At 38.6% G+C, this 23,212-nt stretch overlaps 3 protein-coding genes across 4 annotated transcripts; 2 read left to right on the top strand and 1 right to left on the bottom strand.

Moving 5' to 3' along the window:
• The first annotated feature begins 211 nt into the window (after positions 1–211).
• Positions 212–4,607, top strand: LOC104441589 (50S ribosomal protein L11, chloroplastic). Its single transcript, XM_010054739.3, has 4 exons — positions 212–501; positions 608–780; positions 877–940; positions 4,185–4,607. Exons 1-4 carry the CDS (start codon positions 261–263, stop codon positions 4,391–4,393), a joined length of 687 nt encoding a protein of 228 aa, XP_010053041.1. The 5' UTR covers positions 212–260; the 3' UTR covers positions 4,394–4,607.
• Positions 4,608–10,311: 5,704 nt separating this feature from the next.
• On the top strand, positions 10,312–14,948 carry LOC104441588 (metal tolerance protein 1). 2 transcript variants are annotated; one of them, XM_010054738.3, is made up of 2 exons: positions 10,312–10,414; positions 13,105–14,948. In XM_010054738.3, the coding sequence occupies exon 2, from the start codon at positions 13,105–13,107 to the stop codon at positions 14,437–14,439; it is 1,335 nt and encodes a 444-aa protein (XP_010053040.2). In that variant the 5' UTR covers positions 10,312–10,414; the 3' UTR covers positions 14,440–14,948. The 2 variants fall into 2 exon arrangements, with proteins under 2 accessions (XP_010053040.2, XP_018727752.2); XM_018872207.2 differs by lacking the exon at positions 10,312–10,414 and adding an exon at positions 10,435–12,632.
• Positions 14,949–18,205: 3,257 nt separating this feature from the next.
• Positions 18,206–20,533, bottom strand: LOC104428363 (protein DMR6-LIKE OXYGENASE 2). The gene is given in 5 exon segments (XM_039311277.1): positions 18,206–18,583; positions 18,586–18,619; positions 18,857–19,186; positions 19,895–20,142; positions 20,289–20,533. Coding segments are annotated over 5 exon segments (1,050 nt in total). The 5' UTR covers positions 20,517–20,533; the 3' UTR covers positions 18,206–18,373.
• Positions 20,534–23,212: the final 2,679 nt, after the last annotated feature.

Below are 23,212 nucleotides of genomic sequence, written 5' to 3'. Positions count from 1 at the left end.
TGCAAGCGGATTTCTTCTATGCGTGATGAAATTGACACACTTAAAAGTAAAAAAATAAAAAATAAAAATAGAAGAGAAGTAAATCAAGAAATCCCGTGGGCGGTAAAAAGAAATTAGAAACCGATTACACCAGGGTAATTGTAAAAATCTCAGTTTTTGTCCGCGACGACGTCGTCTGGCGATTACAGTACTGGATAGGATATCGTTTTCCCTCGACCTCGCTCTGTTTCGCCCGGGACTTCTCTGCGAGCAAACTAGCAATGGCGTCTTCGATCTCGACGTGCCGCGGCCTCTCGCCCTCCCAATTCTCCCCCAAGAACCGAGTTCCTCACCAACCCACTTCCTTCTTGCCCTCGCCCACCGCCAATCTGTCCTCAAAATCGAACCTTCTTGCTGTTCAGTTCTTGAACACGGCGCGCCTCCCGCTTCACTCTCCGACCAGGAAGTCCCTCTCCGTCGTCGCCATGGCTCCTCCTAAACCCGGTGGCAAACCCAAGAAAGGCATGTGTGCCCTTGGTCTCAAGTTATGGTGCTTCATGTTCCCTTCCTTTTCTTTTTGTTACGGATATTTATTTGTCTGTGCATTTTTGCTTGTTGAATTTTGCAGTGGTTGGGTTGATAAAGCTCGCGCTGGAAGCTGGGAAAGCCACTCCTGCGCCCCCCGTGGGGCCTGCGCTCGGTGCCAAGGGCGTTAACATAATGGCCTTCTGCAAAGATTACAATGCCAAGACCGCCGATAAAGCCGGTTATATTATTCCCGTGGAAATCACTGTTTACGACGTGAGTTTCTTGGGGTCTGTGGGATGGCATTGTTCGTATGGTGAATATATATAGTTCGCTGATGTAACGTGTAAGGATGCCTGGGATTTCTTGCAGGATAAGAGCTTCACTTTCATTTTGAAGACCCCTCCAGCTTCAGTTCTACTACTTAAGGCTGCAGGTATAATGGGCACCAAGTGCTCGATTTTATTTCCCTTCCGCAAGCCTCTTTATGCTCCGATATTTTCTTGTGCCCTCGGCTTGCTTTATGGATATCTTTTATTATTTTCAGTACATGTAAGATCTTAACAAACTCAGTGCTGGTATAATGCTCATGAAATTTGTAAAGCAAAATTAAGTTCCAGCATGAATATTTGATTGTTGGTTTTGGGTTTGTTTTGGCGGTAGTGTAGATGGGGAATGCTGGATTTGGTTATGAGGGGATGGAAAACTATGGGTAAAATTTTCTTAGAAAAAATGGGAGAATTGAGAAAGCAAATTTCAGCAGATATCAAGAAGCTGGGGTCTGTTTCTCTCGTTGCATATTAAAATACGAACTGGAAGACCCAATTTTCAAGTCCATGTGATTGATAGTGGAGTAGTACAGTTAAGGCTTCGAAGGATCCATTTCAGTTTGACCTTTTCATTGAACATTGTAAGTCACTCATGAAAGCTTGTGTCCTGCATCTTCCAGTATTGCAAGCATGATATGCTTATTCGGCTATTTGTTGTAGTTGATCCTACTTAAAGATTTGGTATGATCAATTGATGAGCACTAATTTTGTTTCCCAAATAACAAAAAATAAGGGGGAAGTATGACCATGAACACCTTATGAGGGAAACATTGACATATGAGACTAATTTAAGATGTGAATGCAAATACTCCCAATGTCATTTGTGCTATGATCTAAAATTTAAGTTTGATTAATAAATTGATATCCTTGCTGTGTTGTATGAATTACACTTAGGTGCAAAGAAATACATGTATGTTGATTGTCATCAGAAGATGGTTAATATATTCTTTTGCCAAAGTTGTACATATCTAAGAGCACATTTACCAATGGCGGCTAAATTGATAACCTTGTCAAGCCATATTTGTAAGTCTAGTTTTGGATTTAGGTCTTGAATCTCTTCATCATTCAGGCAGCTAGCTGGGTGAAGAAATCTAGATTGTTCTTCTTTACTGTGTAGTTGACTAGGGGGTTTTGTGATTCTTTGACATCTTTTCCTAGCATTTAGGAATGATAGATGTTGAACTATGATGATAGAGGTGGCTTTTAGGGATTATCGGTTTCAGGGTGGATAGGTTTCAAAGTTAGAATCTGAACCTACCATATTATAACAATTCTTAGTTTTTGGATCCTGGAACTTATCTTATTTGCTTGGTACCAGTTTGGAGCCTACCCTGTTTTGCCGGTCTGATTCCAATGTTTTCCTGAGAAACTGTTTTCTTTTTCTTTATTTTCCTTTTTTGGGTTCATTTTTTACAGCAAAATCATATGAGGCAATGAGTAATGAAACAATTCAAAGTAAAAGATGAATAATGGAAATCTCTATTTGCCAAAAATAACAATCCATAAGATGAATATATAATCACGTATAATTATAAACGATAAAAAGTTCAAATACATAACATATAACATAAATTTTAGAACTCCATTCCCCATTCATCCATTAAAATTTAGGGGAAGTAGAAAGACTGATGAGGACTTTCAAGGAAGGACAAATGACGAAAGAGTGTTTGAGGTTAGAATTTAGGGGAAAAAGAAACCAGGGTTTTGGGTTTTTATCTTATCAATCTAGTTCCGAAACCGGTTCCAAAACAGGGCAGTCTGGTCTGATTCCTGGGTGGGTATTTACTTGGAACTTGTTCTTGGACCAGTTCCAAATATTTGGAAACTGTTCCTGGACCAGTTCCTAATGGGAACCAGTTCTCAGACCTGTTTTTCAGGCTGTCTGATCCGGTTCCCAGGTAGAATCGGTTTGGCTGCACACCTGTCGTGGCTTTAGTTATATTGCTTGTAAAGCTTGGGTTCCTTTAAGGTTTGCGACTAACCTGTGATCAGTTGTGTCTCATAAATGTTCTGATTGTAACCAGTTTAAACTTTTGTTCCCTGTGGTTTGTGATAAAGCTACATGCATTGCTCCCTAATAAGTTATTTAAAAATTCTGGGAGCTCTTTCCTGCCAACAGCTTGTCATGGTTTTGAGGACGATCAATTTGCGTAAAATTGATCTTGAGACACTTTGTAGCTTCTATATATTTCTTTGAGAGTGCTTTCTTTCTTAGTGGCTTCAGATATCTGTTTTGCCAATGCATTTTTTGAAACATATGAAAATTGTGGCAGAAAGAACCTTGTAACAAAACTTTGATTAGTTTAATGTCACAGTAAAGGGTACATTTAGATAATTTAGATTTGTGTGCAGCAATGGAAGTTCAAACGAGTGGACTTCTGCTTGTTTCAGTCTGGAGAACTTTGGGCATGTGTAGAAACTAGATTAACTCTTGCCATCCATTCAGTTGAGCGAATGTGTTAGTCATTGCAAAATGAAGAGATTATTTCCCGTAGTGAATTTTGATGTCCTTTATCTTTTGGTTAGCAAGGTTGTGAGTACCTTCTATATTCTGATTTGCTTTTTCTAATGTTTGAATCTATATAGCATTTGTTAAGCGTTTGCATGGAGTTAATATTTTTCTACATAGTAAACTCTCACATATGTTTACCGTATGATGTCCTAGTTGGTTCACATATTTAGTATAGGCAAGAAAAGCTATAATCTTTGGAAGGTCCATGAGTTTGTCATTAGGCAGCATGGGGGGCGACCTAATGCAAAGTACGTGCTGGCACCCACAGTCAGAAATTTAGTATTGGACGCTTGACTATCTTCTGAAGATTGTTGGGTTTGAGCTCTCACTTTGAGAGTGGTGTGTGTTTGTAACATGTTAAAGGACCGATTTGTATGGCAGTGATGACAAAACATGAGCCTTTCCTTTTGGCCTAGGAGAAAAAAATGGGTCCATGTATTCGTTTTGCTGCAATTTCTTGTAGAAATTCTGTTAGTATCATGGAGATAAAAAGTTTCTATTGGTTCTTGGGAATGAACTCGATTGTGCAATCTGCTTGTCTCAGCACAAAATCAGGATTGGCTTTACTCTTATACGAGCACATCTTTGCGAATTACTGTGTCAGAGTCAGCGGCGCATTTACTAGAACCTTAATAAATATCCAGGTCATTCAGAAAAATGCTGAAAGTTTAACTTTAGGGAGGGTAAATATTATGGTTTCAATCGTGTGACTCCAGTCGTCATGAATGAATCTGTTGTCCTCATGCTAGTAATTAAAAACTAGAGTCTCTTTCATTTCATTGTGAATTGCAAATGATGGTCCGAAATTCTGGCTTTTACTGACCTAGGTGATAATGCAGGTGTGGAGAAAGGTTCGAAGGACCCAAAGATGGAGAAAGTCGGGAAGATCACCATCGACCAACTGCGTGTGATTGCTACGGAGAAGTTGCCAGACTTGAATTGCACCACTATAGAATCGGCCATGAGAATAATAGCTGGAACCGCAGCTAATATGGGTATCGATATCGACCCACCTGTTCTTGAGCCCAAAAAGAAAGAACTTGTGTAGTCCTGTCGATTCTCTGTTGCTATAAGTTTTGCCTCATGGCGCTTAGAGTTGAGTATCGTAAGATTTTCCAAAAATTCCCGCATTTGGCGAATGTCTGTAACTCATTTTTTTGTTGGCAAGAAAAGTATAGCTTAGCGAAATGGTGTAGATTCAGCTTTGTAAATCGTCTTGTTCATCCACGGTTTGAATGCTGAGAATGGTGCTTGTCTGGGCAGGTGTTTTTCCTGAAACGAAAGAAGAGCACACATAAAAACTAAGTAGCACTGACACACGCGACACTACACGTTGACACGTTATTTCTAAAAAAATAGGGAATTTTGACACGTTATGACACGTTATTTCTAAAAAAATAGAGAATTTTGACACGTTAGGACACGTTGTATATTAAATATATATTTTTATATATACATAATAAATTATAATTTTTTTTAATTATTTCAATCAAACTAATTCGAATCAAATTCGTAAATAAATAAATAATTAAAAAAAAGCCTAAAATGAATATACACTAAAAACATTAATCAGTCATTTATTAATATAATTCATTGTTTCAATTTGACAAATTTAACTCTTAAAATTTGGAGAAAAAACAATCGATCCATATTCTGGACTTGTATGGTAGATATGTTGGAAGATGAAAAAAAAAAAATTAAGGGGTGAATTGTATCACAGATAATGAGAGTCGAAAAGAAGAGAAGATTTGTTTTTCTTCTTTCTCCATTATAAAGTTAACACCGTTAGCTTTTTTAACAGAAAATGTTGACGTAGCATTTAAAATTAATTTTTATTTTCCATGTGGCTTTTTAATTATTTTTTATTCAATTAAAAAAATTAGATTTAAAAACTTAAAAAGAAAAGTTAATTTTTTTTTAAAAATCGTTAGAAAATGGAGGGGCCGGGCCGACGGTCGCCGGCCCCTCTAGCGATGGGCGGCAACGGGGAGGAGTCGCTAATTTTATTTTATTTTATTTTTAAAAAAATTTTAAAATAAATTTTAACTTTTCTTTTTATTTTTTTAAAATCTATTTTTTTTCAAATAATTGAATAAAAAATAATTAAAAAAAAACCATTTGTAAAAAGAAAAATTATTTAAAAGGTCACATTAGCACCACATCGCATTTTCCGTTAAAAAGACTAACGGTGTTAATTTTAGGATTCGATTGAAATAATTTAACAAGTTTTAGGACTTGATTGCCCCATTTTTGTAAGTTTTAAGATTTAATTGTATTTTTGTGACAAGTTTTAAGACATTTGCAACACTTAACCCTTTATTTTTTTTTGTTATTGTATTTTATTTTTCATATATATATATATATATATTTTAACCTCTCATTTATTGAATTTTTAAAATTAAACTTGATATTAGAATCATGTGTCGGAAACTCATATGTCAGAATTCCGACTCAAGTGTCGGAGAGTACCAAGAAAGTTGATCATATGCCAAATTTTCCGATATGTGTTGATTGAGTGTCGGATACGTGTCGAAGTGTCGATACGATACGATACGAAATTTTTTGAAGAGTGTCGGTGCTTCATAGCATAAAAATATTCGTTTCATTCATAGTCACAAACTCACAGTGAACATAAACGAATGGGACACGTACTTTTTCCCTCCTCAAGTCACGCAGCAATCGTCCAACCAGTTGCACTAAGCGATGAGGTCATCAACCTTTTTCGCAAGCACTTTGTTACCCATCTTACATGATTCTCGATCTGATTTTATCCAATGTGCTCCATACATATAATCGAACGGGACATGTACATTCAGACATTCATATCAAGTTATTGACCAAACAAGATACAGAAAAATCAGATGATTGTTCATTTTACAGTCCAAGCATGAAGAAAGCTGGCCGAGAGCCGGTGAGTCCAAATCTGTCCATATGAAAAATCAACAGGTTTCGGACAGTCTCAGCCCGACCCCATCCAAGCTCATCTCTGCACATGGACAGGCTGTGCGGGCCAGCCAAACCGAGCCCGTGAACAAATTTTTTGCTTTAAACTACAAAGGGATATCTTGAAAGCCTGGAGTTCACGTGTCTAGTTATATGACTTTTACTCAACAACTTTGACGGATATATCTACATTTTATTTGCTATCTCCATTGTATTTTCTTTTTCTTTTTTGGTCTGAAATACTGATAATTCCATTGACTCAACACAATTTCATGAACATCCGAAATTAAAATATCCAACATAGGTTTTGGGGGGTGAGATAGTCAATTAATAGGGAAGTTCTTGCTTCTGCGGAGTCTTCGCCGCCACCCGTAGACTATGGGTCAGCGGCACAAAGAAGAGACGGGCCCAAATCATTTATAATGTGGAATTCGTGCACTGCGTGTTGGAAAAACTTGCAAAGTGGAGCTCGTACACTGCGTGTTGGAAAAAGCTTACTTTACGTAAGATTAAACCTCCATGGGGTCCATTCTATCTATCTAGACCATTGGATCCCATATCCCCTTATCCAAAAGAACATAGCACATACATTCCGATGCATCTATTGGAATATGAATGGACTCATTATCCATCTCTCGGGAAATTTTTCACTCTAGTTCTCGAAAACACATTCTCCCCCCTGCTCCGCTGCATCGACGGCTTGTCATCTCCACAGCATGGATATCTTCGAGCTCCGCATGCCCTTCCGAACATGGCTTATCACTCTCAGCAGACAAAGGAGGCAACGTCCATGGTAAGACCTTTCTTCTAGATCGAAGGGAAAGGGAACAGTTCTGGGTTTCTCAGATATGCTGAGACCCGATTAAGGAAACAGGGAACCAGCAAGCTTCAACATGGCAATTGAAGAGAATCAAGCATTGGATTCCTTTTGCGTATACACTTCAGGAATCATTGAGACTATACCGACAAAATAAATAATGACAACTTAAGAGGGAAACTTATTGGAGAAGGGTGATGTGTTCGCTTTTCTTTGATTAATGGTCCTGTGTGACCCACTTTGCTAGTAATACAGAATGCATAAATTAGATGTCGATCCCGGTTGTTTAGGGCGTGCATGGAAACGTTTCAAACAACGTTCGTAACACTTGGATTTTGTTCTCTTAACAAAAAAAACAAAAATGCGCGTTTGGTTGCGTTTCGTTTTTTTTTTGCTTTTTTTATTCCCAGAGCAAAATAAGAACAAAAAAAAAAAGAAATAACAAATTGTTGTTTCTTGTTCCAAAACAAAAATGAAGAAACGTTTCTCTTCTCTCTCTTCTTCTTCTTCTTCTTCTTTTCTTCTTCTTTTTTTTTCTTTTTTTTTTTTTTCTTGTCCGCCGGCCTCGCCATGGCGACTCGTCGAGGGCCGGCCATCGGTGAGGGGGCGAGCGGCTCGCCCGCCGTCGAGGCTCGGCGGGCGGGCGAGGCTCGAGCCTCGTCCATGGCGAGCCTCGCCGGGTTGGGGACCGCCGAAAAAAGAAAAAAAGAAAAATAAAGGAAAAAATGAAAAATAAAATAAAAATGTTTAAAAAATTAAAAAGAAACAAAAAAGAATAAAATTTACTAAACGTGTTTCTATTTATTTTTTATTCTCGAACAAACGTTACTAAACACGTTCTTTTGTTCAAAATTATTTTCCTTATAGAAATATTTTTTTTTTTTGTTCTAAAACATAAAAAGAAGAAATGTTATCAAACGCGCTTTTAAAGTAAAAAAATCCATGTGTGCCACGGAGCAATTCAAGTTGTGAGAAGTGCCCACTTCTTCATGGATGTCTCCTCCTACTTTTGTAGCCCATACTTGTCAATTTAAGACATCAAACTTGACAAGAAAGGGGACAGCTTTATCAGTAAGTGGAATCCCTAGGTGTTGCCCACCTCCACTTACCTCTCTCTTGTCCCATCGGATTCCGCCAGATTGCACTGTTCCTCAGGGCTCGACAAATTGCTTACTTTATTTTTTCTGGGGTCACTTCTTCCTTTCCTTGCTCCTCCTTTCCAAGATTTTATCATTCTCCTTTCAAGCATCTTGGATCATTCGGCGTTCCTTATTTTTCTCATTTTATTCATCCAACAATCAGATTGTTTACATTCCGTCAATCTTTTGGGATTTTACCGCGATCGATAATTGAGAACATGCTGTCTTCGAAGGATGACATGAAGTTACAAAGGCCACTTCTGGAACGCAAAAATAGAAGACACGAAGGACAAATAGCGAAGTCACAATAGAAAAACACTCTAAACATTCCTTTAAGGGCAGATCGTTGATAGAAATTGAGGGGTGTGTTTCGATGGGAACGCGGACTTCGATGAATTCCTAGAATGCTCAGAAGAAAAAATGGTTAATACTCCAAAAAACTCTAAACCCAGTACACTTTTGTGATAAATTTACCAAAAACTATTTTTTTAACTACCAAAAACCCAAAACCGGTATACTTTCGACAAATTTACTCAAAATCGGTACACTTGTAACAAATTTACTCTCTGTTAGTTTTCGTTAAATTTTACTGTCAAATTATTAAGTTAAATGATACGTGATAGTTAACTAGTATACCAATTTGTGATTTTACGCTTCATTTGTCACAGTTTACAATTTTTGTGATTTTTTTGTGGTATCAATTCAATTTAGGAGATGACATCTTTGTCACAAATTTACCAGTTTGAGATTTTTTGCGGTCGAATAAATTAATTTGGAGTAAATTTGTCATAAATGTACCAGTTTATGATTTTTTATGGCTAGGGTAAATTTGCCACAAGTGTACCAATTTAGGGTTTTTCATGGTAAAAAAAATAGTTTATGGGTAAATTTGTCATATGTGTATTAATTTGAGGTTTTTTAGGGTGTTAACCCAATAAAAAAAAGACAAGCATTTTTTTTTTTGCTAAAGGACAAGCATTTTGTTTGTTTGGTGGAAAATGAGAAATTTAGAAAATATTTTTTAAAAAATAATCGCTTACAAAATAAATGAATGAAATTTGTTTTCACTGCCTACAAAAATATTAAGGCATAATATTTTTCACAAGCCTTTACCTTTGAGATATATTTGTGACAAGTGTATGATTTCGTGGTATTAACCCTTACTAAAATTCTAAGAACATAGATTATTACCAAAACATGCAACGGATCACATTCACTTAATAGGAAATAACTCTTTTTTCCCATTAAACATTACAATTTAAAGATAAGTATATGACTCATCCACCCTCTCAAGATGACTCATCCACCCTCTCAAGATGACTCATCCGCCCCCTTAATTGCACCATCGACAAATGTAATATTTATTTTATTTTCTGGAATCTTTTGGTCCCCAGTTTTGCATGATACGCAAACATTGCACCTAATCATTTTTTTTTCTCCCTAATTTTTTTTTTACCAAAAGTACAAAAGCCTTTTTCTAAAAAAGGAAAGGCAATGTATGATGGCGGATTGAGAATATCCAATCGATATCCGCCCAAGAAGAAAAAAACCAAAACAAAAGCAGGACAACGAAGTCTGACGCTGCAAAACTAATAAAAGAAGGTACTATCTTAAGGCATTTTCGTGGCCATTCAATGACCACCAAACAAAATCTCCATCGTCAGACTTTGGATAATCACACATATACTAATGAATTTTATCTAATATCTAATATAATTCATAAAATTTTAATTTTTTAAATAAAATCCATAAAATTTTAATTAATACTCAATTTAATACCTAAATTATTATATCCTTGATTTCAATCTAGTCCCTAGATTATCTAGTGTAAGGACTAAATTGCACACATGCCATATTTTTTGTCACAGCAAAGTTACTATTTGTATAATTTTCTCTTAGACTTATTCCAACCCTGAATTGATTGAATCATTAAAAAAATACATTTTTTTTCGCATCTTCATTAATTGATTTGGTTTTTGGGGCCACACCTTTTGTCTCAGCATCAATAAATAGTGAATCATTAGACATACAAAGACAAAAAAAAAAAAAAAAAAAAAAAACTGGGACACATGGCCAGTGGGATGGTTTTTGTCCGCATGTATATAAAGGAGTTGAACCGCCGTGGGAATTTGAGGAGACGGCAGTTGCTCGCTCGCCTGACATCGCCAGGGTAAAGTCGATCGCTTCCTTCGATGGCTTCTCGTGAAGTCCTCTCTGCGTGTTCTAGTCGTCGTTTGATTCTCGTCGGGTTCTTCTTTTGTTCGTGGGAATTCGATCGATGGGTTGTTTTGCGAATGCGGTCTGAGAGATTATGTCGATCTGTAGCGGGAGGAGGAGGGGCTTTGGACTTTTCGGGGGTGCGCAGGGCGTGTCTGTGGGTGTTTTGCGAGATGGGTTTTGGTTGTGGTAGGTTCAGTGCGAGTTTCTGGGCTTTGCATGGCTGATGCGTCGCGCGATTCTCTGTATCTGTCTCTGGAGACTTGCTTGCGTCGAGTTTTGCGAGGGGTGTTGTATTTTCCTGGTTGCGGACATGGGTTTTTTTTTTTTTTTTTTTTTTGTTGATGTTTTCGTCTGTTGTGTTTACGCGCACGCTTGATAGAGATTCAGCAATTGAGAATTCGTATGTTCGAGGTTTGTTTCTGCGGTTGTTTTGTTCGTTGGACCTTGTGAAAGTTCTTTGCTCTGTGTTGTTGTTGTTTTTTTTCTTTTACTGTCAATTTGCTCCACATGCCTGGTTTTTTGGGTTTTCCTTGCATAATTTTAGGTTTCAGTGTTTGTATATGCGGTGGAAGTCATTGAGGAGTGCATTCGATTTGCCGGAGTGGATAGGTTTCTATGATTGCGATATTTTTGCTTGGTTTACATGCTTGAGTGGTGTTTTCTTCTACTTGAAACAGAGTGGATCCAAAATTTGTGATGGCACGTTGAATTTCAGTGGCGATTGTTGCTTGGATGGTTGATAACGCCAGTTATTTTCTGTGTCGCTTGTGCTTTTTTTGATATCTATTAGGGTGACCCATGGAGTTGACTATGCTGGATTCAATGTATTTTGAGCAAAGTGTCCTTGCTTTTCAGAGTTTGGCTGCTCTGAGTTTTTTATTCTACTTTAATGCATAACATTTGATGAACTTCTGCTTTGATGCTTAGCATAATGACAGCATAAATGGATGATGATTGAAAAGAGCCAGGAGGATTAAAAAATAGTGAAAAGTGGACAAAACTTCTGAAAGCGACCCAGTCATGGGCATGGTCCATGGGATAGTAGATTTCGCACCATGCTCTATCAGTTATGGCTTGAGTCAAACTAATTACATCTGCTCAAAACTCATAGTTACTGAATCTTTGCAAGTCTCAGATATTTCTGGCTTTCAAACTATTTATAAGGATGTGAGTTACAATCTTATTTAGTTCCAAATGTCCCAATCCGAAGTCTGATTAGTCTGAAACATGGACGCTGGAGAATCTTGGATAGTGTTTAATTGTCATGTATGGGATTAGTATATAGAGTTCGATTATCGTTTTCTAGATTTTAGAGTCTCCTCTGATATAGATGTGAAAAGGATGCGGCATTGTATATGCTTGAGAGGGATGGGGAGAAAAGTGTCTGGAGTGGGAACCCCAGTTTTGCACTCATTTATGACATTTTGGTATAGCTGTAAGTTTTCAGAATTTTATGGTATTAATTAGTCACACAATCCATATGTGTGTCAAGACATTGGTAAGATTCCAAGCTTAACAATTTTTGGTTTGAATAAAATTCCTGTTTACTTTTCATTCAGTTGCACACTCACCAGTTAATTTTATGGAGTGCTACTAATTTTTGCATCATGGTAATCAAGGAACTTATAGGTTAGCAAAAAGAAAGATAATAATAATTCGGCATTAGTGAATACTGTTCCTCAAGCTAGTTTCATCATTACATTAATAGTTGCAGGCTGTGGTTTGGCCAACAGTAGTTGCATCACTAGCATCAATTAGGAATTTACATGTCATGCTTCCAAAGAATGGACACTAGATGAGGATCTTGCTGCATTATGGTATATGCTTTAGAGACCACATGCAGAATTGTCCCAGTTATCTGGAAATTAATATGCTTTCCAGTTGGGTTTGTATATCAGTCAAAAGGTGAGTAATTCAGATAGGAGGCGATGTTTGGGCCATTGACATATGTGTTGAAAATTCTATACGTAGATTTAGATACTCATTTAAAGTGCATTAGTTTACAGTCATGATGGTATGTTCAATGGCTTTGGTTTGAACTTTGAAGTAACTAGAATTCTAAATGTTCATTGAGAGGCATTTGAGGCTTTTTTTTGTTATGGATATGAAGGTGTACTTTGGAATCTGTCTTTTGGGAATCTTGCATCTACCAAAAAAAGATTGCTGAGGTATTAAATTGTGATACCTTTAAAGATTAGACTCAGTGCTATTCACAGATTGAAGTACTGGAATATGAAGTAGAGAAAATTCAAACGATATGTTTCCATAAGATACTTGTCTTTTTGGTATTAGACTGGAATTTTAGGGTAAACTACTTTTTTCCTTTTTCTTTCTTTTATTCTCTGCTTTTAGCATAGAGTGATCCAGCCTTTGAAGTGTAAGTTTCTTCTTTGATTCTATGTGGCATGGGGCTTATAATTTGGCACGTCACAATCAAATGATTCTGCAAGCTGCATATTTTAATATTCAACTGTTTGACATCACATTTTCTTATGCTAATCTGTTCTTCATGTGTGTATTTTTTATCTAGAGATTCTTCTAGATTACTCTTGTTTTAATGTAAAGTGGGTATATATGTTATATGAAATACTTGGCATTTGCATTAAATCCTTTGACATGTTATTCTGGGATTGTTTTCAGATGGAAGCTCGGAGTGGTGAAAGTGGACATATAATTGAAGTTTGTGGGGAAGTGCCAGCAGAAACAGGCGCAGGCAGGATGAAAATTTGTGGTGAGGCACCCTGTGGATTTAAAGATTCTAGTGCCAGTTCTCAAGATGAAAAGGAGCGGTCAGCATCTATGAGGAAACTTTTGGTGGCAGTTGTCCTCTGCATAGTATTCATGGCTGTAGAGGTTGTTGGAGGCATCAAAGCAAACAGTCTAGCAATTCTAACAGATGCAGCTCATCTATTGTCAGACGTTGCTGCATTTGCTATATCCTTATTCTCTCTGTGGGCTTCAGGATGGGAGGCAACACCTCGCCAATCCTATGGTTTCTTCAGGATTGAGATTCTTGGTGCTCTCGTGTCTATTCAAATGATATGGCTTCTTGCTGGGATTCTCGTATATGAAGCCATCGAAAGGCTGATCCATGATACAGGTGAAGTTCGGGGTTTTCTAATGTTTCTTGTTTCTGCCTTTGGTTTAGTGGTTAATATTGCCATGGCACTCTTGCTGGGTCATGGCCACGGTCACGACCATGGTCATGGTCACGGTCACGGTCACGGTCACAGTCACGGCCATGGTCACGAACATGGTCACGGTCACAGTCAAGGCCATGATCACGATCACTGGCATAGTGGAGATGGTCATGACCATGGAAGCCATGACCATAATGACGAGGATCATGCTGGACATAACCCAAAACCCCAAGTCACAGCTGATGCACATCACCACCATCATGATAAAGAATTTCTGGAACATCATCATGAGCATGATCATCATCATGGCCATGAAACAGATCTTACAGAGCCATTGGTCAAGGCTTGCTGTGATATCAATAACGAGAAAGAGAGTGGGCCGAAACAGAAGAAGCAATGGAATATTAATGTACAGGGTGCTTATCTTCATGTGCTAGGAGATTCGATTCAGAGTGTTGGTGTGATGATTGGTGGAGCGATCATATGGTATAAGCCCGAGTGGAAGATCATTGATTTGATATGTACCCTAATATTCTCAGTGATTGTGCTGGGCACTACAATAAGAATGCTTCGGAATATTTTGGAGGTTCTCATGGAGAGCACACCGAGGGAGATTGATGCCACGAGGCTGTCACAGGGTCTGTGTGAGATGGATGATGTGATTGCAGTGCATGAGTTGCACATCTGGGCAATAACAGTCGGGAAAGTCTTGCTGGCTTGCCATGTTAAAATAAAGCGTGAAGCCAATGCGGACATGGTGCTGAACAAGGTTGTTGACTTCATCAGAAGAGAATATAACATCAGCCATGTCACTATTCAGATAGAGCGTGAGTAGATGTTGAGCTAGTGAGATGGCCCATCTGTAGTTAGGCATCGATGCACTGAATATATGTGGAGATGTTTGAAGGATCTGGTGATTCAACTTTTCTCGATCACAAAGATGATGAGCACTACACTATGTTTCCTTGAGAAGCCAGCTGGATCAACACTGAGGTTAAATTTCATCTCTTAATTGTCCAGTGGACATGAAACCTTTCACCATGTATAAAAGGCAGTGTGCACGGCCCTTGTTCGCAACTTTTGGACATGCTACCCATGCTTTTATATTTGCCTGTGTTAATTGATCTCGAGTAGATGTTTAGCATATGCTGAATCAGCGCTGGGATGCGAATTGCGATTGCAGCCTGGACTCTTTTTCTCTCGCTAGGTAGAATATTTAACAACGGAGTGAGCATCCTAAATGGAATGGATCGTATTAGTCATTTTTCCTTTTGGGGTGCATATTCGACATTGGAGTCAAATGAATTTGGATTGCCACAAAATTTCTGCACACTAGCTCATACATTTCCATGCCTCATTTCGTTAGTATTCCTCCGGTTCCTCATTTCGCATTCATTCCTCCATTAATTCCCTTTCCACCACATTCTCTTGCGCTAAGTATGCAGGAGCAATGGCAAAGGATCCATCCTGCGAAGGTGGCAAATGTCTCTCTCATGAGTTAAGCCGGCAGTGTGAAACTTATTCTGTGATTCCTGAATGCCAATGCACCCCTTTGTGAGAGACTAGAGTAGCAAGAAAGTCGTAATAGCCTTACTGTATACTTGGGAGATGCAGAAAGTTGTAATAGCCTTTCCTTATGAAAATTTTCATTGCGGAAATACTGAAATTCCACTAACATTGCATCCTCGTCATCTTTTGCCCTACCGCGTTGCTCATGCTGAGAGGCGGTGGGAAAACTTTTAATGTAAGTCGATCATCGACACCGGTCACTCTTCTCACCGGACCGACGGCCCCAATTCTCTCTTGTCCGAGACTCGAAGCTGGCCAGCTTGACATAGAAAGTCCATTTTTTGGGGGGGCAGAAATCCAGATATACTCCCGGGCGTTCGTCACAATTTGTCACATGAACAACTCCATGGTCATCCTCTCGTCTTCAGGTCTTTTGTTTGCGTTGCCCAGTGAGCTCGAGTACCTCGGTTGTCTGTTACTCCAGAACTGTTGCCATGTAGGCAACGGTGGGCCTAACAGCTTTCATTTCACATCTCATGGGTTGCCCCGACACTGCTGTTAGCGGAGATCCAATTAAGCATTAGGACAAGGGTCATTTGAAACAAATTGGGATGGAGATTGACCCTCAGCAATTAAGTGTCGATAATCTGCCCCTTTACTCTTTGGGACTGAACATCAGAAACTCGAATCTCACTATTTTCTAGAAGGCCCGAATCGATTTCTTCATCCTGTAGTGGTCCCAACTTATTAAATTTAGAAGAATTATGTGGGTAGTGGATGGGGAATGGGGGAGGGCACTTAATAGCTGAAAATGTATAATTATCCACAGTGAAAAATTTAAACACAAGTGTGTTCGCATAGTTCTACACTTTGAAGAAAGATTAAAAAAAAAAAATGCCTAAATCGCTTAATCACAATGTATATAAAAGCGCACGCCTGCATGCGTACGCCTTTGAAAATGAGGATCAAAACAGGCCGAAAGAGCGGAAGAAGAACGAGGGCACTTGACGGGCAAGACATGAGCTATCGACTCGAAAGCGATCGGAGCTCCGTAAAGATGGGAGCGTGGAGAGAAATGGTCCCTTCCTCGGCTGGATCTTTGGATGATTCAATTATGATGCTGTCGACATTACAGCTCAGCGGGGACCAAAGTGCTAGGAACCCATGTGCCGTGCCTTTCTGACCGCAGAAGAGAATGTGGCCGACACTGTTCCTGAAGAGATAAGGGACCTACTCCTTGAGGCCAATTATTTGAAAGCACCGATTGCATGAAAAGCTACTCTCGATTAAGACCACACGCACATGTTAAAGGGTTGACCTCAACCGGTTCATGGACTTTCAGAGAGTTACATGATAGATAACTGAGTCTCTACACTTGTACCCTTAGATTATTATGAAAATTCTATATCTTTCTAACTTTTTGATATGTACAAACAAAATACTCATGAGTCATGCATGTATGACAAGCAGAAAAAAGAAAAAGAAAAAGTCAAATTAAACTTTTCTTTTCTTAAAAAAAATAAAAATGGAGGGGCGGTTAGCTCACTAGCGACCTCCTTTGGGCTATCATAAGGGTCCTATACCTTGCGCGGATTCTTCGGTTTCAGACCACTCGGTAAGCTCACTACATCCCACCAAAATTCTATCTGTTGAGATGTATATCTATACAAAATACGCTGTAACTAGGTAGGTATAATACAAGTTATTCAGAAATTCGCTTACGGTAAGAATTGAACTCGCAATCTTGTAAAATACAAGGTATCTCGTTAATACTACGCTTGCCATTTTGGTGATCAATGTACATTTATCTTGAAATATTTACCTGCCTCTTTTTTTTACCTCCCTTCATTTGTCGGTTTTCTTGAAGATTGACTTACAGATACATGTAAACTTATGACTGGACGCTAAAATTGGACCAATAGATGCAGTTAAATGACAGCAAAATTGGTAGGTTTCTCGAGGTCAAGATCAGTCAAAAGAGAAGATCAATTTGTTCTTTTGGTTGGCCGAAGCAAAGAGTGCTGGTATGAAAATGGAATTTTAGCAATACTGAGAAATCTGAGATAGGACAGCAATGACATTAATCGAGACCAACGGCATTTCATTAACCAATCATCATTACATACGTAGAGATGAATATTTTCGTTGAAGATATAAAATGTCTCCGTGCCATTTGATTTAATCAGTCAATATTCAATTACTTAATAATGGAAATCCATTTGTAAAAGAAAATAATATGAAAATACTTTCTGGACTTATGTTTCTCCATATATTTTGATGTCGTTGATGTAAATCAAGTAATAGAGGTTGCGTGTCTATTAAATCGAGTTATTAAAGTAGGAAAAGAACTGAAAATTTCCAATTGCGTTGTGAATCAGAGGTTGTATATCCATGTTGTTTGATATCAATAAGATTTCTTTTTTTTTGGGTCAATAAGAAATTTCCATTCATTATCAAAATAATACATGAAAGGGAACCTTAAAAGTCAAGTAACATAGCAAGTTCATAGACTCTAAAACAAACAAAAAAAACCATAAATAGGCGTTTCATTAGAGCATGATTATTAGAGATAATCACAGACTTGTCTTTCAATAACAGATTTGAGATTGCTTCTAAACAAAAGGATTGATGGCCAATCACTGAATCTCATAGCACCATTAGTGACAAGCACATGTTTGGATCTTCATTTGTAATTACAACTTTGCCTTTCAGCGGTGTGCGCCTAGGTTTGGTGTTCTTAACACCATCACCATATGGGGACATCATAAACATGTTGGAAAAACTCAATTTGACACCCGTGACACCCGTGAGAGCGGGCTCTTAAGCCAATGAGAAGTGCCAAAACTCTAAATGAAAATGGGTTGATGATCATAGAATTGACATCTAAACTGCTGTAAACACCATTAAAACGGAAGGCGGAGTATTTACTCATTAAAACTCCAAAATTTAGATTTAGATTGGAGAGAAAAGCTCCAGATTTAAGATTGGAAGAGCAAAACTACAAGATCTAAATCTAAATCAAAAAAATCAAAGAGTAAAAGAAACAAAAGAAAATAAAAGGAAAAGGAACTAGGAGAAGGGAGAGAGATTTAGGTCGAATCCTTCCCCATCAGAAGTGAAAGAGATGAAGAAAGGTTCAGAGAAGGAGAGAGAGGAGGATGACCCGGGGGGGGTGTGGCGGAGGAGGGTGTGATATATGGAACAACCTCATTTTCTCCACATCAGCACTAAAACTGCAAGACCGAAGTTTAGAATAAATTCTAAGCCGAGGGTATCTTGAACATGTCCAAGCAACATTCGATCCTGAGTCCTCTGTTCCAGAACTTGTGGTAATATTCTTCATAAGTGAAGCTCCTGTAAACCCCAGGATTGTCGTGGTCAATCAAGCCTTGAGCAGGTCCAATTAGGGCTTCTGGTGATGGGCAATAAAAGGTTGGAATGGAGATTCTCTCCCTGTCACAGTTCACCACTTTGCTCTGTGAAGTATGCTCTTGTACTTGTCATTGCTAATGACCCGAATCGATAAAAATCATGTCCAGTTCCAAGGCTCGTTGAAAAAACAAATGATGAACTTGTGCAAAAAGATGGAATCAATCTTCATCAGCCAGAACAATCATGCAATTTTTGTTTCTCTCACTAAGCTAAAAAAAAAGTCGCTCCTTCCTGTTTTTATGATATGTTGTACCAAATTCTCCTCATTAGCTTTAGAGTCTCATCCTGGACATGTTTCAAAAGAGTGTAGCCAAAGTACCTGCATTTGATCTCCTATGTTGACAATGAAGGTGTTGGGGATGGGATCGACAACAATCCATTTTCCATCCCTAAGGACTTGTAACCCGGGCACCTCGTCCTGAAGTAGGATGGTGATTAAGTTCTGGTCAGTGTGGCCCGGCAACCCGTAGGTGAGCTCGGGCTGTGGGCACGGCGGATAGTAGTTCATAGCCATGTGCTGACCATGCTTGCCCAAGTTCTTGCTTATGTATTCCCTTTCAAGCCCCAGGCTTTCTGATATGGCTTCCAACAGTTTGAGCGCCAGTTCTCTTACTCTTGTGCAATACTCTCCCACCTCCTTCCTGCTAGTCAAGAATATTTAACCGGTAATGCAGTTAAAGTGTGCCAGAAGCGACACTTGAAGTTTGGCGAAAAATCGAGAACTTTTAGACATGCTCTTTCTAACTTCCGCAACGTGGTAGTCATAATAAATCACTGGAAAGTACCACTTTCTTTTTCTTGAGTGGCTGACATTCCACGTGGATCAGTATTGTCTATTAGTGAAAATTAGGCTCTTCCCCTTATTTTCTTGGGTCCTACATTTCTTCCGTTGAGAGATTCTTATCTTTCAATCTTTTTGTTTAGCTAATATCAGACTTTAGAGTGATCAAGCTTTTAATTTTCCAAACTTCACTGGTGAAAGCTTGTGAAATCCTCATGTTCAATAGGAATTTTCAATAGTTTGAATGTCACGAAACTCAGGCGCATCTATTTAGAAGGAAGCTCCACTTGATACGGTAAAAATCTCGGGCTTATAAAATAGCCATAAATCTTGTGGATCAAATAAGATTGAGTCATAATTTGAATGGATGATCCAAATAGAAATTGTTTACTTGTGATGATAGTGATAATCAAATCCGTTGTGGATTTTCTAAGGATACACAAATTCGTTCCGTAACCACTGAACCATTCTAATCGGAAAGATATATTAAAATAAAAAATTAATTAATGTCGAATATTTGAGTCAAAGATAAATAAATCACATGATGAGAATAAGCTTTGTTTATTACCTGAACGATGGAGGATTGGTTGGCCACTCATGCATGTATTCTTCAAGAGGGTAGCAATGGAGTCTCAAGAAGTCCCTCCAGTTAGACACCTTCTCGGTCTTGATATTAAAGCTAGTCGAAAGCCTGGTCGATTTGGACGGGTCATCAGAGTAATTCTTCAGCCTCTCGCTCTCCGGCAACCGGAAAAATTCCCCCGCTATGTTCATGATGGCCTGCACCACCTCTTCCGGTATCCCATGGTTCTTGATCTGCCAAAGAAAATAATGAGCAGAACCACATGAGACAGAGCAAAAACTCATTATGGGATGATCGCATCCATCAAGTTTTAACTGATATCCTTTTGCTTAATTAGCATTTTTTAGCTAACCCGCAGTGTAATATTCTTATGTCGTACCTGAAAGAAACCATCTCGTTGACATGCTTTACCAATCTGTATGATAATATCATCACGGTTGGGACCAAAGAGGCCTTGGAGATCAATGAGTGGGATGGTGGAGGCATCTGAGGCCTCGACCTCAGTGAGGTTAGGGCGGTCAGCCTCGGGCCGGATGTAACTGTTGGGCACGCGGTTGATGCCGGGCACACGGTCGATGAGCAAGAGCTTAGTGGCAGCCGTAGCCATACTGCTCAGCGCTGCAAATGATATATTTTTTTGCTGGACACAGAACTTGTGGGAGTCTGCATTTATAGAGACAAACATGACCCATTCCGGCAAATCCGTGTACTCCCGTCCAAAACGACTAGAAGGTTGATAGTGCAGGAGATGAGCCTACGTAAGTGAAGATGTCACCAGCCCTATGTCAGCCAACGTGAAGATGAGCTCTCGATGCAGTTAGGCGTGGTTTGAAAGGGAAGCGAGAGAACTATTCGTCCGTTCTCATTCTCACCATTAATCATTGACCTAAAAAAGGACGATGACGTGATCTTGCTTACGTGGGGGTCGCCGACGTCAGCTTGTAAATTGCCCTGGCAAGAGCTGTACTTAACCACGCCAACGAGGACTTTGCCCGTCATTAGCTTCTTTCGTACGCATTGAGATGGCGATCTTCTCCATATCGAGTTTCGAGGACGAAAATATGGAAAGCGACAGGAGTGACAGAGGACAATTCGTTTCGCCTTTCGATGCCTAGCCGCGATAAAAATTGATCAATGTCGACGAATGAGATCAAAACTTAAATATCTCGAGGTGGGCAGTAATTTCATCTTCAGCCGCTGTCTATAAATCTGTCCGAGAAAGTAATATTAAATGAAAAACTCTAATGTTTTGGTAATATCGAATTTGAGCAAATCCTTAAATTACTTCGTTTTGGTTCATTTGAGTAATAATAAATCCTCGGAAAATTAACTAATTATGGGAAAACCCCCAAGGTTGCTAGTTTCTTCTGCAGCCTGTCACTTCTTTTCCTGCCCTTATAATAGCCTATATTTCTCGATCATTATCATTATTTGGGGCTTTTGGATTTTCGGCTCTATATAACGGTGATCGTGTTGGCTTCATCATTGAATGGGTCGTTATGATTGGAGTCGAAATTTTTGGGTCCATGACTTGGACACTTATCTTTTTATTGATTTATCCATCCTCACTTCAATTTTAGTTTTTCTGTTAATTGAATCGAGTATCATTTATTGGCATTTCGTGACTCAACACTAAATAATTTTCTTAGCTTGATAGCAACTTCTCATCACCTTTGTTGATTATCTATAGCTACCAAAAAGACTTAACAAAATTTTTGTCAATTTTGTCTTGTTCAATTTTTTTAAATATGAGTTGACAATTAAAATTTGGAAATTTTTACTTAGAAATTTGGAAATTTTTACTGTCAACGAGTTCAAAGTGTGAATTTACGTGTCCATGCTTATTTTTCGTCGGAAACCAAGTGGTTTTCATTGATTTCCACATGAAAAGTACAATCTATTTTATTGTCATTGATGTGTACAATCTCAAATTTACCCTTCTTTGAGGGAAAAATGGTACCTTCACGTAAAATTCGTTTTTTTCCCTTCATTTTCCATGTCTTTCCAAACAATACATTTCAGATCTCAATCATTTGTTTACACTTCGCTTTCCTCCCATTCCAAACAACAAAAACAAACTGTTTTCTTTATTTTTATTTTTTTTTATCTTTCTATCTCAATTATCTTTATCTTTATTTCTTTACTACCATTTTCTTCGCCCACTTAAAATTCTTTCAAACAATGGGTAAATCGAGGAATGTCACTAGGTCCTTGTCAGCTTTAAAGGCCTTTGGCTGGTCCATTGCTTGCAGACCCAAAATAAGGTAAGATTGGATGGTCAAAGTCCAAATCTAAAATATTTTCCCTTATAATTGGGTTTCCGACCCTCCTCAAGCCATCTTGGATTTATTATACTCTGAAATTCAATTGGTGTATCCATCAAATATTTCATTAAGGATGAAACTCTTTTTTTGACCAAAAAAAATAACCGGTAAAGAAATAGATACATATTCTCAGTTTCATCTTAAATCCAGTACCAGATTTCGAATCATATGGAAGCTTTAAATAAACGCTAAGCTGAGGGTGTCTTGAACATGTCTGAGCAATGCTCAGACCTAAGCCCCCCATCCCAGAATTTGTGATAGTAATCTTCGTATGTAAAGGTCCTGTTGATAGCAGGACGTTCATAATCAATCAAGTCCCGAGTAGGTCTAATAAGTGCTTTTGGAGATGGGCAATGAAATTTCGGGATGGATATTTTTGCCGTGTCGCAGTTCGCCACGGCTCTAAAGCGTGGTCTAGTACTTGTATGAAGATTTGACAAAAAGATGGAACCGATCCATCGACTGTGATTATGTATTGTTATTTTCTTCAATTAAATGTACACTTTTGATCTCTAGCTTGAGTAAAAAAATGTGCAACTTCCACCTCATCCTTTTACTTTTCTTTTACTATGTTGGAACGAAAGTGCTGGGAATGGGATTGACAGCAACCCATTTTCCATCTCCAAGAACTTGTAAGCCGGGTGTATCATCCTGAAGGAGGATAGCGATCAAATTCTGGTCACTGTGGCCTCGGCAATCCGTAAAGTAGCTCTGGCTGCGGACCAGACACAGCGTAAAGCCATGTGCTGATTATGTTTTTCCAGGTTCTTGCTCCTGCAATCCCTTTCAAGCTCCAGGCTTTTATGATATGGCTTCCAACAGATTGCCCACCGGTTTTCTCTTGCTCTTGTGCAGTACTCACCCGCCTCACTTTCTGCTAGCCAAAAAGATTGAACCAGCAACAACAGTAAACATGTGCCGACAGATTATGTCGGCACACCTGGAATTTTTAAAGGAAGAATCGAGGTCAACTTTTGGT

This window comes from Eucalyptus grandis, chromosome 4 (genome assembly GCF_016545825.1).
Source record: "Eucalyptus grandis isolate ANBG69807.140 chromosome 4, ASM1654582v1, whole genome shotgun sequence".
NCBI lineage: Eukaryota > Viridiplantae > Streptophyta > Magnoliopsida > Myrtales > Myrtaceae > Eucalyptus > Eucalyptus grandis.
The sequence above is the reverse complement of the archived record's forward strand: the minus strand, read 5'-3'. Positions and strand labels throughout refer to the sequence as shown.